General features: G+C 34.0%; 1 protein-coding gene across 1 annotated transcript in view; it reads left to right on the top strand.

The window, feature by feature from the left end:
• Dscam4 (Down syndrome cell adhesion molecule 4) overlaps positions 1–17,664 on the top strand; it is a 226,023-nt gene extending 208,359 nt beyond the window's left edge. Inside the window, exons 24-36 of the mRNA XM_088224468.1 lie at positions 350–506; positions 2,424–2,601; positions 3,691–3,881; positions 5,271–5,456; positions 5,893–6,029; positions 7,784–7,940; positions 8,946–9,092; positions 9,476–9,643; positions 10,224–10,393; positions 10,793–10,865; positions 14,078–14,278; positions 15,840–16,050; positions 17,493–17,664. Of these exons, the coding sequence (XP_088080594.1) occupies positions 350–506; positions 2,424–2,601; positions 3,691–3,881; positions 5,271–5,456; positions 5,893–6,029; positions 7,784–7,940; positions 8,946–9,092; positions 9,476–9,643; positions 10,224–10,393; positions 10,793–10,865; positions 14,078–14,278; positions 15,840–16,050; positions 17,493–17,664 (2,148 nt within the window). The remainder of the gene's footprint in view (positions 1–349; positions 507–2,423; positions 2,602–3,690; positions 3,882–5,270; positions 5,457–5,892; positions 6,030–7,783; positions 7,941–8,945; positions 9,093–9,475; positions 9,644–10,223; positions 10,394–10,792; positions 10,866–14,077; positions 14,279–15,839; positions 16,051–17,492) is intronic.
• The last annotated feature ends 6,747 nt before the right edge of the window (positions 17,665–24,411 follow it).

Here is a 24,411-nt window from a genome sequence, read left to right as displayed (position 1 = left end):
GTTATTAATATATATATATATATATATATATATATATATATATATCTAATTTTACCTTATTATTTTTATTATTTCTATGTGTATGAATTAATATATTTCATTTTGTAATGTACATAAATATAAATAAATAATGTCTAAAATTGGAATTGAATTGAAATATGTGAGAAACTTCGCAGTACAATTAAATGTTGTTATTTTTATCTCGTGTTATAAAACATTTTTCGTATCTATTTTCCTGTAGCACTGAACTTTCTCATTGGCAAGAAACTTATTTTCAATGATGAAACCACGTTGAAAGAGATACAATTTGATAGATGAGATTTTTTAATAATATCCACAATATGTTTAGGAAGGAACACATAAACGAATCTTGTCTCCAAACACGGAAGCACACGAGACAGTTCGCCTTCAAGAAGCTGCCACTCATCAGTTCTGGCTCACAGCTTCCACCAAGATTGGGGAAGGAGACAGCACAAGAGTAGTTACCATTCTACCTGGAGAAAAGGGTAATCAAATTGCATTATACTCATGCGTACTGCATTTAGATTTGAACATTATCATACTATTTATGTACATATCTATTTGGTTTGGTCAAACTGCACAACTTGCAGAGGATGGTTTTTTATTTATTTTTTTTATTGGGGATATCAACAGTAATACATGTAAAAAAAATATAACAAATAAAATATACAGAGAATAAAACCAATGACAGATATCCACAGAAATACATTAAATCCTCGTACAATACATGTAAGTGTGTTAGGGTGAGTTTAAGTGTGTGAGAGGGTGGGTGAGTGGGTGTTATAATGGAATGAGGGTGGACATGTGTGTAAATATTATTGCACAAGTGTAAAAAATATATAAAATATGAAGAATTAGATATAAAATAAGATTTTATTAAAGCAACTACTGAGTATAAGAGAAAAACGTGTGTTTAAAACGCGCATTTTAAATGTTAATTTGTTACAATCAAACGGATCAATAAGGCGAAAGTTCAAATTATACTCAAAGTTAAACGTATGAGTGGAGAGTTCTGGGTATAGTTCGTACGAACAGCTGGCACATGATATAGAGAGCTCGACGTATGACAGGTGCGGTAGCCAGGGACTATCTCCGACATAAGAGCCGGGCTATCAAGGTGTCCACTAAGTATGTCATGAAGGACAAGTAGACGGCGATTTTCTAAACCAAGCAGGTGGCGCTTTTTGCAGGAAGACATATAGTTTGTCTAATTTCTTTAAATGCACCATGTAAATTATTTGTTTATTACTTCTCATTAAATTGATTGTCATTGTTAACTAATGTTTGGCAATTGGGTCCTGTAACGTACGGGTTACCATGATTGCGCTGGTTCGTCACCCGCATTTGCCACAGTCAGCCTTCCCGGCATAAATGGGAAGCCGCCCTCCCAAGCAGAGCCAAAAGGCAAAGCCAAAAGGTACGGCCACGACTGCACTGACTACAAGTCAACCTCAATAACCCTAAAAGGAACTTTCCACCCCGTCTAGGTGGTCAAGAGAGGATAGTCGGCAGGCAGAGCGGAGTGAAGACCGGAAAGCGGGAGCTCACATAGGACGGAATAAAACGAGGTGTTTACTGTTTAGAGATCAGAGCTCAATTGATTTATTTTTAAAAACCTACCTTTTAAAGCGTCACGCATCGGGCTCGGCGGAGCTGGCCGTAATGCTGCGCCGAGAGTGGAAAGGGTCGTACTCACCCCACCACTCTAGGTACCATGTTGGCTGCAGGTCTCGTAAATACTGGTACGCCCCGCTCGTACGGGATATTTCGCCAATAGTCGCTAAGGCCAGACCAGAAAATGAACTTTTGTCTTTATTGAGGGTCTAGCACTTAGCTTACAGATACCGGGTTCCCTAGCTAGGACTTTCACCTCTCGCGGGTTCGGAACAGTTGCATAATGAAATTGGCCTAAAAGCAACTAATAACATTACATTACAATTTTCATTCATAAATAATTTATGAAATAAACAATGTCATGCATACGAAGTAAGAGAAAAAAAAAGATATAAAATGGCCAATGAAGAGACAAAGCCTCAAAACTCAATGTCCAAGGGTATAAAATAGTACAAGATTTACCTAAAAATAAAAAAAATATGGAAACCCTCAAAATATTTCAATTAATCAAAAATAGCTCTTGATAATTTTTTGTGTTAAATTTAACTATATAAACCATACATAAATAAGTAACTTAACTAATAATAAAATGGTCAAAGTCATCGGTAAACATCGTAAAGTTATTGAATTGGACAATAGCGTAAGAAACACTTGAATATCTTCAAAATTCCCTTGTTTTTGCTCATCACAAGAGAGATTAAAATACAGCATAAAACAAGAGTCGAATACATGATACTTATACAAATTAGATTTGAGCGCTCATTAAAATGATTGATCATTGATTTTAGTGCCTGCTCGGATTACATCTTTTGGAAGAAAAGTGATAACACCGTGGAAGGAGAACATATCCCTACCGTGCCACAAGGTGGGAATCCCTCAGCCATCTACAGTATGGAGGCAGCAAGGAAACCCCATGGAACCAAGTACAAGGAAGAACGTCACAGCTGATGGAACTCTTATTATCAGGTATATATTTCATTTACATGTGCACTGGTCACATACCAGATTCAGTCAACACTGTAGTTTTCACTCGAATGATCTTTAATTGAGTAATAGAACTGTAATTGAGTTCGTTGAGAACAATCAGAGCCGGACCGGACCTACTATCAGTTCAGTTGGCACAAAGAACCAGACACTTGCTTACAAGGGAGGAGAGGATGATATGCTCATATTAATTCAAACGTTTATATTCCCGTGCGTAGACTTTCATGGTCACCGTTGTCAAAATAAATCATCTTATTTATATGATTCCATATAAGTTGAATTTGCTACGATGTTTCGGCTACTGTTACAGGAGTCATCTTAAAAAAATATGTCTTTGTGTACTAGTGATTTGAACAGTGTTGCAGTCGACAGTAGGCTCATTCCGTGTCATTTTTGTTGTGTGTAGTGCCGGGAACCAAACCCAAATTATTTAAACAAAGACAACAGTCTTAAATTAAACTCAATATGTTACATTATGTACTTAGGACTTGTACCGTGTCCCAGTTGTTGCTGTATGCAGCCTGTAAATTTGAAATCTGTGTTGCTTCACAGTCAACGCTTTTATGTGATTTCTTTCTAACTGGTTACCAGGATGATTTTAATCGCATCCCATCATCTCTGTTGATATTGTCGGGATGTTTGTGAATCCCGATCGCTTCCTTCACCAATCGAGTTTGCTGACTCTTTGGTCTCCCTAAGATTATCGGCTCAAAGAAAAACTTATGCCCCGTTTCTACTGGGTGCATGTGAATTGATTTGAGGTTAAATGAGAAAGATGGATTACAATTAAAGTTGTTTATTGAGTAGATACACACGAGTTACATCCTTACAATTTTTCTACAGAAAGAAATTTACAATAGCGAACACTGAACGGAGAGCTGTGGTGAGTGGCACAAAATGTGAAATGTTCTTCTGGTGCACGACGTTCAATATCTTGTTCGAGCTGATGTTGCAGCGGATTACTGTTCGGCTCGGCCAACCACACGTCTTTTGGTATTGCTCTCCACAGCCCAAAGCCAATTTTTCGGTTAGCCGAGCCTGCACGAGAACTATCAAATGTTTTTATTACAGTGTCACCCAGCACACAGACACGGGGAACTACACGTGTACAGTAGACAACAGTAACGGAAGAGATGAGATCACTTACCAAGTGCAGGTGAAGGTGCCACCTCAGCCTCCTACACTATCCGTGCTGGAGTCTCACGCCGACTCCATACACCTCCAGTGGGCGGACCAGGGCGATGGGGGAAGTCCTATTCTAGGTTAGTCTAGTACCAATTATTTCTTTGTTTAACCACATGAGAAATCCCTAATATAAAAACTCCAACTGTGGTACAGGCCGCAATTTGTTTCCCATTCTAACCCACGGTTATTTATGCAGAAAATGACCACAAAATTGAAATAATTTGGTGAATCATAAAAACCCAAATATATTTTTTCAATTTGTACTTTTTTTAAAGAATTTTAAAAAGTAGCAGAAAACTTATTTTGAGAGCGAATGAAGGTGTTATTTTATCAATTTGTAATTGTATTGGTGTTCTAAACTTTCTCCTTGAATATTTCTGCTTTTTGTTCATGTCTTCAATTGTTTTGCTTTGTTAGGGCATTTTCAAACAAGTGTAAAGATTAAGTAGACTGAAGGTCCTTATCATCATCATCATTCCCTTTCCGCACCTAATGGTGCATAGGGCACTGCATTGGTACACCAATTGCAGCTTATCTTGATCTTTTTTTTGTTACATGAAGATAAGAATATCAGTCTTACGCTTCAGGTACCAGTCCAGGGACTATGAAATATTCTAGTGTGAAAACACCATTTTAAATAGATATTTCATATCAACCATGTCAGGAATCGAACCCGAGACCTCTCGAGACCTCTCGGCAAACGTGCTGACCATTACACCACGAGGCCGACAATTTTCCAAAGATCCATATGTACAGTTATACAATTGTAGGTACTAAAATAATAATTTAACATACTCCCCAGGGAGTTGAATCCAGTCCTCGTCTACAAACATTTGGACAAACTCAAAATATTGTTGATAAATTACCTGGTCCATGGAAAAGTATAGAAATTGAAAAAATAACATTTTCAGGCGTTGCCTAGTATGTAGGTGAAATAATTAAATTAGATGAATCTCACCCGCATAAATAAAGGTTTCAGCTCTTTAACTTCACAAACAACAACAGATGAAAGAGTTGAAGGAATATAGATGTTCAAATACAGGCAGAATGGTGAATGTTACACAGTGTGTAAAGTGGCCACTTAAACCAGCCATTGACAGGTCATAAGCCCTGTAGATGCCTAGACTTCTATATTACCTTCTCTTAAATTATCTTCGTCTCTGTTGTAATATGTTAACATACTATGTTCAACGTGTACATTATGGGGAAAAACTATGAGTTCTATAAAATAAAGGCCAAGTCAATGAATACATATCATTATTATTTATTAAATAAAATAAAAGAAGGATTCTATTAGCTGATATGCTCATGTCTCGCTTACACGGTATATCCGCGAGGTTTCATTAATTTTTAAATGCATTCTGACTATTTCTTGCGTATTCAGTTGTGTACTTTTTCTTGTGTTAATTATTAACAGTTCACCAACATATGATAGAAAAAAATATGATTTTGTAACTGTATTTCAGGATACGTTATTAACTACAAACGAGACAGTGGAGATTGGGAAGAGTTGCAGACTGAAGCGGGAACAACGGAGCGAGTGTTGGGCGGCCTGTGGTGCGGGACAAGGTACCAGCTGTACATCACGGCGTACAACATCATCGGGACGGGCTTGCCTTGCGATATCGTCAATGCCTACACCAAGGGAACGGGTAACAAAAAAAAAATCTATTTTGTAGTGGAAGATCTTGCTTGTATAAAAAGATATTGAACTATGAGAGCGCACTAACCAACACACTCAAACAGACACCAGACCACATAATATCGGTAATTAAATAATCGTTTTAATTTATTTTTCTATTAAACTTTAAAATGTTTTAATAAATCGCATTTTTTTTATTGATTGAAGCATTCTATTTCATTATGGCAATTCTATTATTTAAAAAAACAATATGTAGGTACTAAAAACTGGTGTTAATTTAAAAAGTTCATAAATACTTTTAATGTTGAGGCCCAATTCTTTAAATGTGTATTGCTCTCAAACTATTTATTTTTTGGGCATTTTGTATATGCAACATATTGATCTTCTACAGAGATTGGCAGGTTTTCATAGTAACTCTCATTTTTTATTGTTTCTTCTATTCACAGTACCGGTGAAGCCAAAACACTCGCAGATGATAACAGTGAACGCTACAGTCGTCACCGTGTGGCTGGACTCCTGGGGAGATGGGGGTTGTGGAATACTTTACTTTGTCATAGAATATCGGGAGCACTCTCACTCTCAGGTCAGATCATCAAACATAAAATATCTCATATTTTTTATGTGGCATTTAATATGTGTACTCTGGTATCAAACAAGTCAGTTTTGATGTTGATTACTATTCCGTGTCCAGGCGTATGGAAAATACGGTTATGTGAGTGAAATATAACTAGAACCCTGTAAGAATGTTTTCAGTTACTCTCGGGCAGAGATCCGCCTTATGGTGTAGTCGTTGGTACATTCACCTACCGTGCTTGGAATCGAACCAGGTATGGTTCGATTTCAAGCAGGGTCGACATGAAATATTTATTTAAATATTGATCAAAAAATGTTTTTCCACTGTATTATTTCACAGTTATGGAAAATGGAAAGTTAATTGAGGAAATGTGTTCTAGAAAAATCTGTGTGAATTATAGAAAAAGTCGTTTTCCCAAAAAAATATTTTACACATTCTTTCAATGTAAGCACAAGGTCTGTCTTTTTACAAGATGGCTTTGGCCTTACTTATTCCCTAAAGTGTTCTGTAAAAATGGTTAATATATTTAAACAAATAGAACATTTTTTTAGTACTACTTATGCAGAAACATTTATTTAATAAACGCCCAGAGGGCTCTTACAATATACAGTTAAAAGTACATAAAATATTATAGAAAACTAGCGGACCTGACGGACGTTGTCCTGCCCAAACGTTGGTTTTCTTGCTGTTAGCTCGGAAAAAGACTTTTATTTGATAAGTAGGTACCTAGGTACTTGTTTATGGTTGAATTCCAAAACATAAAATAAATATTTTTTCAAATATGGCATTCTTTTTGCAAACGTCAAACTCCGGTCTTTTCAACAACAGAGGGGTGTACTGTGTATTTATGTGGGAATGTGATTTTTAAAAATGTATTGAATTTAATATTATTTCAGTATTATCAAAAATCCAGAAAAAAGAAATAAATGGGTAGAAGTTATAAGGAGTTTAAGGAAAGAATCTGATTGAGATCCAAAAAAACAAATGCTCTTTGTAAATATTCAAAAACAAACTTTTTTTATAAACAAAAAACCAACATCTTTCTATTTTTTGTAAATGCATTCTCCTCATGCAACCCTGGTAGATCGATAAATAAAACATTTATGCTCCTTACGTCTTTTTTACATATTAGATTGAAGATTTTAATATCTACAAACACGTACAAAGCAAAGATCTATATTTCAGTTTAGTTTAGGAGGAGTTCAGTGACATCACACGTACAGAGGAATTATATATATAAAGATAACAAAAATTTAATCATACCTAATGCCTTTAACATGCAATTCATTCTAAAAAAAAGGAAATAAAGTGAAGATAAATGGAGAAACACATTAAATAGGAGAGAATTGGGGGATGGCTATTTTATGGATAGGATAGCTAATTTGATAGCAGCAGGAGTGGTGTGGAGCAAGTCCAACAGCTCAGCATAATTATTAGCTGTTCTGTGGATGCTCACTAGGGGAGGGGAGAATGGTGGGTGAAGTTTGACCTATTGTACGCACACTGGAACATGTGTTGGAGTCTGGTGGTCCTTGTGGGCACACGAAAGTTTATCAGGGACAATAATTTTGGGCAATCTATTATGGTGCATATCACATTGTGCATTAGAGTGAGGTCAACAATTGTCCTTTACTTACTACTTATTACTTTTAGCATTTTGAGTCAACTAGTAAAATAGTTTAGTTTCCTTTAATACTAAACTTATTTTATCTCTACGCTTCTCAAACATATATTACAATACAGTAATGTTTGTTTCCTTACAGTGGCGCATGGTGTCCAATACAGTACAAGCTACAGAGAGGGTGTTCAGTGTTCCTGGCCTATCCTCGTCCACACAGTACCACCTGAAAATCACAGCGCACAATAATGCTGGCTTCGCCGTGGCCCTCTACAACTTCACTACCCACAGTGCTGCTGGCGGTAAATAGTCATCATTACCACCATCCAATTAAACACGTAAAATGATGTACATATTTTGGCAGCCCCATGGTTAAATGGCTAAGATTTTTACCTTACGAATGGCATATTCCTGGTTCGATTCCTGGTGTGATATGATTTATCTCATGCATGGATGTAATAATGAGAAATACAAATAAAGATTATTTTTACTACTCAAAACTCATTTCAGTGTTTTTAATGTTTGACGCACTAACTTTGTGGAAAATTATTAATTTATTAAATATACGGCCTAAGCCAATTACAACAGTTACATGAAGAAACATATGTAAAAGAAACTGAACAAAAAGAACATAAAACTATGTAGCTAAGACAAACAAGGACAATAAAATAATGGTATACATATAAGACTTCGAGCTAAACTATGCGAATCCATCTTCATCCCAAACTGTTTTAAGTGGCGAATAGATCTATGAAAAGCCGGAAGATCTATCCAAAACAATTAATCAAATTATTCATCAGATCTATTAGAATAAATTCACGTATTCTTTTACACACCACTTTAAAAAAAATATATAAACCAACTAGTTTTGGCAACGCATTGCTTTATTCAGGATTATTTACAAACATTTCTAATTTACCTGAAGAAGGCAATGTATTGCCAAAATTAATTGATTCATAAATTTAAAAATAAAGTGGTGCATGAAAGATATGACTTTTATCTATTGCTCATTTCAGTGATTTAGAACTAGTACTGTCTGATGTAAAGAACTTTGTTTTTGGATTGTGTTAATAATGCAGACCTGAAACTAAGCAAGCTCCTCGTCTTAGACCTATGTAAGAAATGTCTTAGTGCAGCTGCGAGACATAATGCCTATCCAGAAGACCCATAATGAGACTATTGAGGTGTGGTCCTATGGAATTGAGTATTTTCAAATGTGCTAGGAAACGATAGTCAGTGGAGATAAGCAAGTTGCAGGTGTTGATATCCGCCCAGCTCTCGGTTTTAATTGATTGTTATTTTCTCAGTAGGACATGTTCCGGATCTATCTCCTCCAGTTTCGCACTCGAGTGATAAGCCATTCTACTCCAACCTGAGGGTCATCCTTCCCGTCACACTATCACTTCTCGTACTCACAGCTTTAGTTGCGCTGGTACTACTCATCAGAAGAAGCAGTAAGAATATTACTTTTTTTTTACCAAAATAATGATAAGTTAATATCTTCAATTTTGATCAGTAATTTGTGTCAGTCTTAAGAAGTCATAGTTTTATGTAGATATTTCTGGTTTAATGTCTGGTACCAAAATATTCATTATCAGATTAAAATACCACGGTATTTTAAAATACGTATTTTTAGTTTGAAAAATAAAATGCTTTTTTGGTTTATCAGTTCATCTCTTTTTTTACACAGTTTTAAAAGAACACGGTGCAATTATTTTTTTTTAACATTTTTTGAACAAAGGTTCTGGTAATTTATTGAACCCGGTTCAAATTAAAACATCTTTGGAATACCTTTTTAGATTTTCTAAAAAAAAATACTAAATATAAACCTTTCCAGAAGAGTTAAGCAGTGGATCGTGTGGGTCCCAGGCGGCCATCGGGGACTCCCCGTCCCTGGCGCGGCTGCAGAACAAGCAGAATCGGGAAGCCGCTGCCATTCCCGGCGCTGCCCCCCCTCGAGGGCGCCAACCTGCGCCCCCTAACCATTACAAAGGAGAAGGAAATGGTAGTCATATTTAACAAATACATACTAAGATATGTAATCAAATAGTTATAACTAAAGAAAACATTAATTAAAATCTTATTTGCGATCTCTCAGCCTGATAACTTTGAGAGATCAAATAACAGTATTATGATTGGCAGGTCTCCGAGACACAGTAAGAAAATCAAAGATTTGGGAAATATGCGAGGTAGATGTCGTCAGGCAGGGAGGCAACAAAGGAGACATTGGTATGTGAGGAGAATGCATTGCACGGCCAACCCCAGGGTAGACAATTTTCCCTGGCTGATCACCAAAGAGATGGATCGACAGGAAGCTAATCCCTCTTGAGAAACAGGGCACAAGGCCTACACTAAAAAGAAGATATTTCGCAAAGCATTGTGCTTCAACCTTTTAAAATATTGAAATTGAAAAATGACTTCTAAATTATTATTCTATAAACCAATGTAAACTATTTTATTTTAAACTCATCTGTAAGGCCTGACTTAACACGGATATTATTTCTAACAAGTTGTAACATACATTTGAAAGCATTGTGTATTTATTGTAAAATAAAATAATGGATTTCATTCCTTCTGAATTACAGAATATATGGAAGACATCTGCCCTTACGCCACATTCCAGCTAAACAAACCAGCGTACAGTGAAAGCAGCTACAGTGGGAATGTGTATAGTGGACCATATCACTCTGTACGTGGATCCTTTGTGTACCACGATGTGAAACCGGGGCAGGGGGACAAATTTGGAATGGGACATGTGAGTCTTTTACTATCTAAAATGTATTTATATTAAAATTTTAGTGTTTGAAAACTGATACTACAGAGCTCTTTCAGTAATCCGCTGCCCCAAAAATCTTGAATAAGTCTAATTAGTGAAAACAGCGGATTATAGAGCATACAAACAAAATTAACTAGAAATTAACACTAGGTTTTTATTGTGAATTTTGCACTGTCAACTTACAGTTCTTTTCATTGTTTTCAAAACTTTGCTTGTTTTTTATTTAAAATGACAGATCGCAGTACTTGTTGGATTATCAAGCGATAGATTACTAAAGAAGTACTGTAGTACAAATATTTAAAACATTAATAAACATTATAAAAATTTTGTTTTTAGAAGAAGGATTTAAAAACTAAATTGATTATCATCTTTTTCCAGAGTAAAGAACCCGAGTACACGAAAGTTAGAAGAAAAGGAAGTAAATTGAGAGATCCGCACTCAGAAAGTCAAGGTAAGGCATTATGGACAGTTAAAGTTAATACTTGCATATTACGGAAAAGTTAACTCGTTTATATAACTCTGCGAGTTCTCGAACAAAAGATTCAACCTTAAACCAGAAATGCAATAAATTACAGCAACGTAGCCCAATTTTACCTAATTTATATAATATATTGTATCGTCGCCTAGTATATATAGTCATAAATTATAATCACGTTGTTACTAGCTGTTTAGAGGAAATCTAGGATTCATTCTGCTTTGCATGCTTTTGCTGAATTCATCCTATTTTTCATAATTATTTTAAGGTATCAGAAAAAAGCAGTAATAAATAGAAAACTGTTAACAAGGCGAAAAAGCTGTCACTGAAGTAAGATGAACATCATATCGTGGAGTAATTACTCATCATCATCATCATCAATTTCAATTTTAACTTTTTAACTTAATTTTAACTTTTAATTTAAACTTTTCATTTTAATTTTAACTTTTACTTTTAATTTTAATCATTTGATTTCAACTCTTAATTTATACTTACCTACATCTACTACCTGCATCGAATAATTTATTGTTAGTTGTGATGTTTTTTTACAATTAAATTGAAATGTTCATGGAAGCAGAGAGAGAGGGAGGAGAGTAAAGTAGCTTTACAATGTCTTCTCCTTTTTATGAACTTTTTATGTAATATTTTTATTTTTACTTTTTTAGAATAAAATTATTTTCCCCCTCTCCTCCTGCATTCATTAGTGTGAAATCTGTAATTGGTCTTACTTTTTAAATTGTTAATTTGTTCCTTGTTTTATATAAAGACTGTATGATTTCATTAATAAATAAATCATTCTCTTTCCACATCTAATGGTGCATAAGGCACTGCATCGGTACACCAATCGCAGTGTATCTTGATTATTTTATTAGATAAAGGTAAGATGATCAGTCTTACGCTTCAGGTACCAGTCCAGGGACTATGAAATATTTTAGTGTAAAAACACCTTTTTTGGGGTAATTTCTATGACTAGATAAATTCAAAATTAGGATTATTGAGGTTTTTTATTTTTTATAAAAAGTGAAATACTTAAGTTCTCATTATTTTCTTCTTCATTCCCTTTCTGCACCTTACAGTGGATAGGGCACTGCATTGGTACACCAATCGCAGCGTATCTTGATCATTTTTCTTACATGAAGGTAGGATGATCAGTCTTACGCTTTAGAAGCCAGTCCAGGGATTATGAAATATTCAGCGTAAAAACACCTTATCAAATAAATATTTCATTTCAACCATGTCGGGAATCGAACCCGAGGCCTCTTAAATGGCAGGCAAACGCGCTGACCACTACACCACGAAGCCGCCGTGGTCTCTTATTATTCACTAAAAAATTGAAATTTTCAGACCATTTCCCAAAAGTCATAAATAACTTAAATGTTGAAAAATGGAAATCGAGTTGTGGTAGAGAGGGATTTGAACCTGGGACCTTTGGTCTGTGAGTCTCCAATACTAACATGGGACCGCAACCCAGTGCACAATGAGTTAACCAATAAAAACACATGTTTGTGTCCTCCATGAATACTACAAATAGTGGTGCATTCCAATCATCATAATATTAACAACTAACACTCTAGTTGGTAAAATCCAGTATTTTGTCCACAAAAATTTGGACCAACTGGAAATATTGTCATTTTATTTATTTATTTATTATATATACGGCCTAAGCCAATTACAACAGTTACATGAAGAAACATAAATGCAAGAAACTGAACAAAAAGAACATAAAACTATTTAGCAAAGATAAACAAGGGCAAAACAATAATTGTATACAATATATTCAAAAAAACGAAAGACCCAAAACTTTGAGCTAAACCATGCCAATCCAACTTCATCCCACACTGTTTAGTTGCGAAGAGATCTACGAAAAGCCGGAAGATCTATCCCAAAGAGTTCCAAGTCGTGTGATGAATTGACTAATCTACACATTCTGGACATTGGGGCATAAAAACCAAAGTTGCTCTTAGAAGATTTTATAAATAGCAGATTTTGACTTCTGGTGACACGGTTGGGAACATGAAAAGAAATTGATTGCAACAGAGATGGGACATCACTTAAAGCATTAAGTATTTTGAAAATCCATATTAGGTCCATCTCAGTTCTACGTCTCTCCAATGAAGACAGATAAAGGTCATTATAATATTATTTAAGTGCGTCACGACTTGTCTATTTGAAGCGTTTATGAAGGAAGATACAAAAACAGGTTTTTCGTGGTTATGTTCATTATATTTTTTTTTTAGTTTTAAAATGTATACAATTAGTATAATCTGGAAGCCAAATTTAAAAATCGATGATAAAAATGCATATCAGGGCTTCGATTACAATGGGAAATCAACAGATATCTTTGACTGTCTATAACGCAAATGTCAACAATTATTCTTTTCTCACTTAAAATTCTTATTTATTTTTTATTTTTTTGTCACATTGAATGTTTATATCTTTTTAATTTATGAAAACTTAACTGGCCTTTTTATGTTGAAAAATTGTTGTTTTTAATACTTATTTTGTATGACTGTATGTTTTCTGAATAAAATAAAATAAAGTAAAATTTAAATTTATTTGCAAAAACGAACTTCGTCGGTAACCTGTAATTGAATATGCTAAGAAAAAAAAATATGCATGTTCTATTTTTCATACAGATGACTTAATTTAATCTGCAGAGTAAAATTAAGTTTTTTGTATGAAAAGCAGAATATGCATACAACTTTTTTCTTCTAAACATGTTCAATTATAGGTTACGGATGAAGATATTTTAAATGTTCATGCCAATATACTCATTTTCGTACACAAATTTCAGGTTTTTCTTTGTAGACAGTCGAAGATAACTCTGTTAACTTCCCATTGTAATCGAGGCCCTGGAAAGTTTTAAGCATCTGGTATCAACAAATGACATTTGTTAGATTATGTATTTCAATCAATTAGAAAACAAAAAAATATCACATTAGAATTAAATATAATGAAAGCTCTCACTCTCAAAAGTGTCTTCCAATTGGTTTAGTTTTTACTTCCATTCTCTTTTGTTCAGTTTTGAAATTAAATAAAATAAATATTTTCACTATATCTGAAATGAATTGGAGAATCAGATTGATATAGAAATGTTAATATATAATAAGCACAGGTAGTAATCACGTCCATTATAAGCTTGTCTATGCGTATCACCGCTTGCTGCCATGTCGCCTTTCATGTTGCAGAATCCGACAACCTTGGGTCCACCGACTCGGAGGTGAAGAAGATTCTAACTCTGCACCTGCCCATTTCAGAGTACGACACGAGGGACGAAGGGGACGACATGTCGGAGGAGGAGGAGGAGGCCAGCGATGCCTCTCCCGCACCCGAGAGTGGCTACCAAGGCCACCGCCGCCACAGAGACTCCACTTCTGTCTCCTCACACTGTAATACACTACTCATCGTTACTAAATTAGATGTGAATGTTTCAGGAAAAAAATATCGAGTTATATGATAGGTGAATTAGCTCGTCAAAAATGTGAGGAAAAAAATACAGTACCTTAAAAAAGATTTTTACAGAAATAATTTTAAAAATTTAAAGGATTATCGAAGACATAATTTCACTTAGAATTTAAGACCACAAAATTTCATTTTAAAAACAAATATTTATGATTTTGCCATTTGACCATCCTTTTGTTCAATCTAATATCTTTAAATCCATTGAACAAATTTTGCTTTAATGCTAAGTCTTCATATAAGAATTAATGTACCAAAGTTTGCTCTAAATTTAAAAAGGTAACCTTTAACCTCCCGGTCAAAAAACAATTGTATTTTAGTTATATGTTAAACTCAAAAATATTATTTATATCTAATGCATGTTTACTTCGGTTTTTCAATAGTACGATTTTGAAAAAAAAAAAAAAATTGTGCCAAAATTGTGTGATTTCCTAATTTTTTTTATATGCCTAGCACTTATATGGTGGCTACACCAAATTTTAAATGGAATGTTTTGTGATTGGTCGAAATTCAATACTGCTGCTTTAAAAGTACCTATTGCATTGAAAACCCCCTCCACTCACCTAGAGGTCTCATGGCCTCAAATAAACACTGAACTTCCTCATTGTGACGATAAAGGGGTGTTATTATTATTTTTGAAAAAATAGGGATCAATGAAATCCCTTAGCTTATTTGTAAATATCATTATTTTGTCACAGATATTAACAAATCTAAATAATTTAAGACGTTGAAACCTCCAATTTCGATGATACAATTATTATTTTTAACCATACACTTTATCAGCCCAGTTTGAAACGTCGGCAAGATAAATCAACTCACAGCATACAACACAACAAACCAGAAAAACTCTACCAGTTTTTGGACTTCTCAAATTTGGTAGAATCCAAATCATCGATTTGGTTAATTATTCCATTTTTTACTCTACTAACTTACCACACATTTCTTCATCTTCTTTCGTCTTCTGAGGAAGCCTATTTCCGTCCACTCTAGGACAAAGGTATACAATAAAGTTTTATGTTGTTAATGGATATTATCAATTTTTTTAGAATATAGATCAGTTTTCTGAAAGCTGTCCAACTTAATTAAATTCTCCTTTTAATCTGCTGGAAAAACCAGACTACCGAGTTTTCGGCCTAGTCGGATATTATGCCACACATTTAACAAAACGCTGCCCTAATTCTTGTATATTCAATAGACCATTTTTAGAAAATTGAGTTGTTAATGCCAATATGTTCATTATTTTATTACACGTCCATGTAGCTTAAGAATTATTATTTTTTCCATTATTAAATAGTATTTTCAGCATTTTTTGAGTGCCAATCTCCACTAACTGATTTGACTTTCAAAACAAATAAAACGTCTTTTGTAAAATTTGCAAAGTGGTCTGTCTATTGAACATACAAGAACTAGAGCAGCAAAAAGTCAAATTGGAGGTTTCAACACGTCGATTGTAGCATAAGTTATCTGTAATTTATTATATAACCTGTTCAGTTGTAGGGGCCAGTGTGGACGTGTCGAGCAGCTCCTCCGAGACGTCTCTAGGAGCGGGCGGGGGCGGCGGGCGGCGGGGGTTCCCCTCCCGGCGGGGGGCCAAGGGGGCGGCGACGGGGGGCGGCGCGGGGGGCGGAGGCCCAGGGGGCGCCAGGAGACACGTCCGCTCCAGCTCCGGCTACAGCAGCCACAACGACGAGACCACTTTTAGGTGAGACAAACTAAATTTAACGAGGAAGTTTAGTGGTATCCGAAATAAGATCAACACAAATATGTAATGTCTTCGGACAACTCTTCAAAGTTCAAAGAAAAATTCTGAAGCCAAGAAATATTCTTTTTTTTTGTCGTCCTCGCTAGAATTTGAAGTAAGTAATTATTGGACCATGCTTGAACTTAAAGTGTGATTTTTTTATTACTTTTACAAAAAAAAAATTTGAAATTTTTTTTTTATTTTTTTAACAAAAGTATTTAATAAATGTATGAAAACAATAAATTACCTGTTACGTACACCAAAAACAAAATAGGTTGTGATAACAGGTGGCCAAGAAAGTTTGAAGCTTACGAAATGAGGTATTTAGGTGCGACACTTAACCTAAAACTGGCAGTTGATAACTGAAGAAAAAGGCGGGAAAAATGTATTCCTACATAAAAACAATAATATAAAAGTACGCTCTTTTATTTAGTAGCTTAACTTCTAACTAGGGTTTTCCAAGCGCATGGCAGTTTGGACCATAGTTGTGTGAAATTACAGTAGTAGTTTTAAATTATTTTTTTAACACTAAACTTCCTCTGTATGTACAATTTATAATCTTCATTAACCATCAAATAAATAGGCAAGTCGATAAGCCGAATGAGAAGACAAACATTTGAGAATGCATGCTGACTGCAAATTAATTAAACTTTTCTAAATGTTAAATATTTTTTTCAATATAAAATTATCATAATACTGTTGGACTGATGTACATATGAGATGCCCAGCTTTCTAAATACTCAACACAGGTCCATAGATACTAGAAATATATTATTTTTAGTCCTTACCATTCAAAATTAAATGTGATCGAATGCCTAAACCTGCATACAGGTATTATATATATCTTTAGATGTTTTAGTTATTTTTTTAATGCACCGCATATGATGCACATCGAGTATGATTTGATAACAGTACTCGAGATATTTCATTGCACTTTACCTGCTGTACTTACGCCTTAAATAGCACCGCACATTCTGAATTATAATTTGCTATAGAATATTTTATCTTTAAAGTTGTTTCAAATACTCAGAACTTACACTGCACATTCTGTTGAAAATGTAGTCTAAATAATAGAACATTCGATTACCGGTGGCTGTTCGCGAACCAACTCTGGCTATACTCGCACTTGTCTGTGCGCGTACGGTGAGGACAGTGTGGGAACAGTCAGCGGTGCGAGGAATGATCCCAGTTAGCACTCGGAATGTTTAACAATAAAATGAACCTTATACAACATGGGATACTTTGCAGGTTGAGACCTTTACCGACATATTCAAACAATACCAAGCAGAGAAAACATTTTTTCCTACACGAATAAATAGGTCAGTAGGTAAATCCTTTTTATTTGATCACTTAATCACTTAGGGAGCTGATGTTACAAGTATGATATTGTTCCGTTGTTGCAGCATATCCAACTATCCATCCTTCAACGACCACATTCACCCGCCGTCGCGCTTCTCCGACGACACGGAGTGCGAGGCGAAGGGGGGGGCGGGGGCGGGGGCCGCGCGGCCGCGTAGAAAGCGCGTCGCGGCGCACGGGAAGATGGCCAGGGAGACCTTCCAAATCAACGTTTGAGTGAGCGAGTATACATAATCTTACGAGGACAGGTTTTACAATGTCCCGAGTGAAGTGCATGAAGGGCATTGTGAACATTTTATTTATAAGATCAATAACACAATACGAACGGGGTAATGTACCTATGTGTATTTTAAAGAATTTCATAGTTTTGTAAAAGTAACAAATAACGTTATACATACTGTTTTTAAGTAGCTAACTCCTGAAGTGCAAGCTATTCCAGAAAATGAGTTTGACAATGTGAAATCGTTTTTTATTTTTAAAATTAAAACCCAGTGGAAGTATATGTAATGTACTGCGTATATATTACAATACTTGATGAAAAAATAGCCGTCGGTAATTCAAGTTAGGTAAACAGATTTCTTCGAGATGTTCACTTCTAAGTTAGATTTACAATAAGGATCATCCGAGAGGTTTGAAACGGATTTGTTTACAATGAATTTACGAATATTTAAATAGAAATATTCCGAGTTATCAAAAATTTATCTTAGAGTTTAAGCATGCATATTGATTTTATCCATTAAATATCTACGTGTATATAATAAGTACGCCGTTACAAAGAGGAATCGATGATAATAATATGGTGGACGGTGTACTTTAGTGGCCCTAGGCGACAATTTACTGGAACTTTAGTATGATGGTCTTGTGCCTTGGCGATTGAAAGAATCAGAAAAGACAATATACTAATCGAGCATCAATCATTCAATATCATTCCGTTCTTTATGTTCTACCGACAGATTTCATTCTAACTCGAGTGGACGACATGGAATTACCATTATTATTAACATAACCATATTGCCAATTTTATTTAAGACATTCAAACTACGACTGATGATCCACTTCTCGGATAGTTAATTTGTTAGAGTTTAACGACTGTTAGTAAAACGTAACCTATTTATATCACGCTTAAGTTCCGATATCAATAAGACGTCATTTTTACAAATAGCATTTTACACAATACGTAGATTCACTCATTTAGTTATGATAATAAATTGACAGCGTTGTTTCCTATATATTACATTGTAAATAAACTTATATCCATAGGTTATGCCTAGTCAAAGACGAATGTACATAATATTATTCGGCTCATAAAATTTCACACAAAACATCGAGCCATTAAAAATTTAGAATTACTTTATACTTATAATATATAAATCACAAAGTTAGATAAATAATTTAATACATACCAGTAATTCTTTCTACGGTGGACTTAAATTAAATTAACTTCACAGTTCCACTTGCCGAGTAATTTTACCAGATTTTATGTAATCTTTTCAATGTGACGAAGCTAGCAGATGACAATACACAATAATAATTGATCTATCACACAAAAATATTAAAATTAACTTAATTCGTTGACAAAAGATGTGAAGTTTAAAATGTGTTACAAAATTTATTGAAATACCTTCTCTCGGGTGGATTTCATCTAGGAGAATATTTTTACATAAGTATTTTAATAAGTGTTTTATAATATGTGTGGAACACAAATATTTCAAAAGTAAACATATTTTTAATCGCTTAAATCGTGTCCTTATTCAACTATTTCAATTCTCTTTCTGTACCTTTTCTGATTGATACAGTCAATATGTATGTTGAATCATTTAGGGCCAGTTGAATCACAAAAAGTTTGTTGCAAAAACAAAATGGGTTATATGAATAAAGTAACATAAAACATTACTTTTTGTGGTGCAATTGGCCTTCAAAGTGCCAAAATGATTATTTTTATTAATTATTTGAACTGTTTGTATTCAAAAACCCTTGAAATTTGATACACAAATAATTATTATATAAAAAATAGGTACCTATATATTAAATACACATTACGTACCTACAAGAAATTTCCACCTTGTAAATAATATGCCATTTGTTTTTTATACATTTAAATGCATTTCTTCTTTTTACTATTGTTAACAATTAGAATAAAATCTACTTGAATGTCTTTTATTACATTTGCTGATTTTTAACGCACACATAGACCATATTAAAAATAAACCGAGGTGTGACTATATAATATACAGGATGTCTGATAGGGGGTGGAAGAAAAAAAATGGTTGATAGATAGGTTGATAGATAGGCTATTCGGAACAAATTTACCATAGTGGTTCGTCCCCAAATGTCACAATTTTTTTGTTAAGCTTTTTTAAATTTTTGTTGTCATTTTCCCAGATGTTGGTCTTGGGCCGTTAATAAAAAAAACTTAGGCTTGTATCAGCTCCAAATATATATATTTTTAAAAGGCATAAGACCAAAATCTGAGAAAATGACAGAAAAAATATTTTTTAAATTGTAATAATAAATTGGTGACATATAGAGACCGGCCACTAGAGAAAATTTGTTCCAAATGCCACCTCTATCCACCATTTTTTTTCTACTCTATACCAAACATTCCGTATATGAGGGCATTGGAAGCAAAGATAGCAAACTCCCGTTTTGGTGTTTTCAAGAAAAATAACAAAAACTCCTACACTAATGCCAAAGAAAGTCCTCATGTCAGAAATGTTATTTTCACTGAACTTAAACTTTAAGATACTAATAAATTAGCTTTAATAGAAACACGAATTAAAAAAACTTTCATAATATTTGTATAGAACGGCCATTTTGAAAATTTAAATCTCAATCCTGTCATTGGTCGAATAAAATGGCTGATGGATATTGCTATGTTTGCTTGACACTATTTTCAAACCATCAGAAGTATGATTTTAAACTACATTTGCAACTAAACTCATGATTTTTATAAAAATAAGGTTGATAAACTACAGAATGACATCATAATTTTGAAAAATATTTTTTTAGAGGTTGCTATCTTTGCTTCCGATGCCCTTACTATTGTATATTATTAGATACCATTTTTTCAACAATTTATACAAATGTGGGAAGAACGGATTGCCAAAAGAATCTAGTCAAAAGAGTCCAAAGATTTTTGTAAGTGTTACGCTGATTCAAAGATTTATCTTTTATTTATTACAATCCATACTACAGGAAGGCAAATGAAAAATTCTAACATAATGTGGTGCGTTCATTACACAAGTCTTTTTTCTAAGAAAAGCTATAACAATCAATTAATCCCGTCAACCTATTAATACACATAGACGCGCCCCGAACCCTCCAAAACGTTGACATTTAACTGATCCCCAAACGCTTAGTAATGCCCAATGCTTATCCCTTGACCGTCAGCCGGGTGTGACGTGAGCTTGATGTTGAAAATCGAAAGCAAATTACCTGCTTGTGTTGTGAAAACGTGTAAAAATCGTTATAATATACATTCTAAAAATAATGGTGTGACTTTTCATTAAAAGTTATTTTATTCCTAATGGGGAAGTATTTGTTCGTAAACGATTAACAATGCTTAAAAGAAATCATATTTAAATGCAAGCATTATTAAAATTGGGTTGTGGTCCTGTGACTAATGTCTCCGACTCACGGACCAAAGGTCCGTGGTTCGAATCCCACTCTACCCCAACTCGATTCCCATTTTCTAATAGTGAAATATTTACAACTCGTTGAAAATGGCCCTCAAAAAATTTAATATTTGAGTAAATCATAAAAACTAAAATATTTCTTTTTTATTAAAAAAAAAAAAAAAGTTTAAATGACAAACTATGCCTAGTGGTACAAAACCAAAGCTCTTCTTTCTAAAAGAGGTGCTGTAGTAGGAATACGATTTTAAAAATATAGTAAATGTGAGTTAATATTATTTTTGCATTCCTTAACTACTACCATCACGCCATTTCCCCGTAGGGGTAGGCAGAGAGAATGGACCGCCACACACGTCTATCCTGGCATACATCCTAGCCTCTTCCACGTTCATACATCTTGTCATACATGCCCTTCGGTTCTGTCTGCTTTTGACATGACCAGACTTAAGATTTTGGTTTATCTGATCATGCCACGTCTTCCTTGGTCGTCCTCGTCTAACGTTGCTGTTCATTTTTGACATATATACTTGTTTTACCATTCTCTCGTCGTCCATTCGTTCTAAGTGACCAAACCATCTCAGAGACCCTTTCTTAATCTTATCAATTTCAACCAACGTGTTTTGACATTGGTTGCATTGGTAATTTAATTTAGTTAAATATCTTACTTATTTTTTTTTCAATTTTGTCAAGAATCTTTTCTGAAGCCGACTAGAAACATAAGGTGTATTAAGTGTTTTTATCAAATGGCTTTATTTGCTTTTGTACATGTTATTTTATAAATTAAAATACATACATAATATTATATACATTTTATAACAGAGTCCATTTTACTCGGGGATTTATTAAAAAATATGCCGAACATTCTAAAACTAAATTATCGTAAGAAAATAGGTTTACGTTTCTCAAACACTGCCAAGTTAAAAATAATTATGATTAATGGAAAATAAGTACCAAAAATTCTAATAATGAATAAGGAAAATAATTCACTAGAATTCCTTCTTTTATGTCAAATTAATGTCTGTGCCATTATCATTTTAATGATCTACCTAATTACTTATGTCTTTTCAAAGTATTTTCTATTATTTTCTTCTAGATAATTCCCTTAAAAAAACAATGAGGTAGTTCAATGTTTTTTATTTTATATTTATATTTGTCTGTCAGTTTATAATGTCTGTCGCAGGAGGCTAACCTAGCAGTTCACAGTGGAGTTCTAGTGCCAACTCTAATATATGGAAGCAAAGTATGGAATTGTAAAAATGATGATGAAAGTAGGTTAAATGCTGTCAAAATGCGGTCCCTCGGGCGAATGTGTGGTAAAACGATATATAATAGGTGCACAAATGTCGAGATCCGTGAACTGTGTAAGGCTGAGACATGCATTATCGACAGAATCAAGAAAAGGGTGCTGCGTTGGTTTGGACATGTAGAGCGAATAGACAGTGAAAGAACGGCTAAAAGCATCTACGATGCGAATGTAATCGGGTTGTGGTCCTGTGGCTAGTGTCTCGGACTCACGGACCAAAGGTCCGTGGTTCGAATCCCACTCTACCTCAACTCGATTCCATTTTCTAATAGTGAGTTATTTACAACTCGTTGAAAATGGCCCTCAAAATTAAATATTTGGGTAAATCATAAGAACGCAAATATTTCTCTTTTTAAAAAAAAAAAAAAAATGTTGATGGATGCAGAAAACGAGTAAGACCGAGATCTTTCTCGATCAAGTCCATCAAGTACTTGAAGATGGACATGTCAAGGGTAGAAATAATCGCCGTGCATGCATGAGAAAATGTATGAATGTAGAGGAAGCGAGGTCTCTATGCAAAGATAGAGTGATATGGCATTGTATCCTCTTTGCCTACCCCTACGGAGAAACAGCATGATGGTTTGTTTGTTTGACTATCAAACTAAGGCAAAAAAATAAGTATATTATTGCTACGAGTTTTGTAATTTTTGGTCTCCCAGTAACCGGAAATCACAACACTATCATCGGTTGATTTAGAAAAACTTATAACGTTATTTAAAACAGTTCATTTTTATTCATTTTTTCATATATTTTAGAGAAACTTTGCAGTTTAATGAAATGCTCTAATTTTTACCGCATATTCATACGAAAACATTATTTATATCCAATTTCCCGTAGCACTGAACATCCTTACTATGTGTGTAACATGAACGTTAGAAAAATGTGTTTTTTGTTCAAATTTTGATTTTATTATCTAAATTTATTGCTATGAAGCAATTTCTTCCAATCAATTAAAAATAATAATAACTGAGAAATAAAAAAATCTGAGCGTGTGCATACAATTTTCAAAAATGGGTACACTGTTAACAATGTTTTTGCTTCTCTGAACATTTTGCTCAAGCGTAGATGCAGATTCAATTCTTTTTTTTACTTATTTTTCAGAACCTTACTTTGCTGCAAATATATTTTTCAATTGAAAACAAATAAATTTAACCAATTGCTAACCAACAAGGTGTCAGTGGAATTTCAAAAAGTAATAATTTGACAACAAACATCTGGAAAGATAATGTAAAAAATATTATATTCCTTCTACAATGTTTTTGTTCAATTTAAATATATCTTTATGTATCTTTTTGTCGGTATTATGAATAGTTGAGACACATGTGAATTATGTCTGAATATATCATAGTTTAAACAGGGAGAGGAAGTTACCTTAAAGTAATCTTGTATTAAACTTATATATTGTGTATTCTAAAATGGTTATTGATAGATCTAAAAATAATTAAAAAAAACAACAATGTTATAAAATAACAATTTTATTTGTTACTCGACAATAAAAATATCAAAATACTACTTGTTTTTCTTTTACCTGTTTAAACAGATAAAATACAAATATGCAGCCACTTTTGCATTAAAAATCTACGTGTTTTATGAGCATTAAAAAAAAAAACATCCTTCCCTTTGGCACAGGCCAAAAACTGTGCTGTGTAGTCGCATTACACTTGCAAAATTGACCGATTTTAAATTGGAAAAATTGAATATTCATAGGCAATTGCTTCAATTATTTGAAGTTAAATTCAAAAGTGATATTTTTTTAAAATATGAAAAAACCATTATCCTGCGCTTGCAGCATGAGAGAGAGGACCTCTCCTAACGAAGCTCGGAGAGCTACTGAGAGCAACTGGCAATGGTGACAATAGTACTAGCAATAGCTACTACTACTAGCAACAGGCCAATAGGCCTGTTTTGAAGTTTTCTCTCTCGCTTGCGAATATACCTGTAGCATCGAGAGTGAGACAAGAGTTTGGGAGACAAACAATTGTTATATATCACAATTGTCAATATACAAATATTCGGTACTGTTTTACT

This window comes from Micrasema longulum, unplaced genomic scaffold, assembly GCF_059751315.1.
Source record: "Micrasema longulum isolate JH-2025_06_02 unplaced genomic scaffold, ASM5975131v1 h1tg000284l, whole genome shotgun sequence".
NCBI lineage: Eukaryota > Metazoa > Arthropoda > Insecta > Trichoptera > Brachycentridae > Micrasema > Micrasema longulum.
The sequence above is the reverse complement of the archived record's forward strand: the minus strand, read 5'-3'. Positions and strand labels throughout refer to the sequence as shown.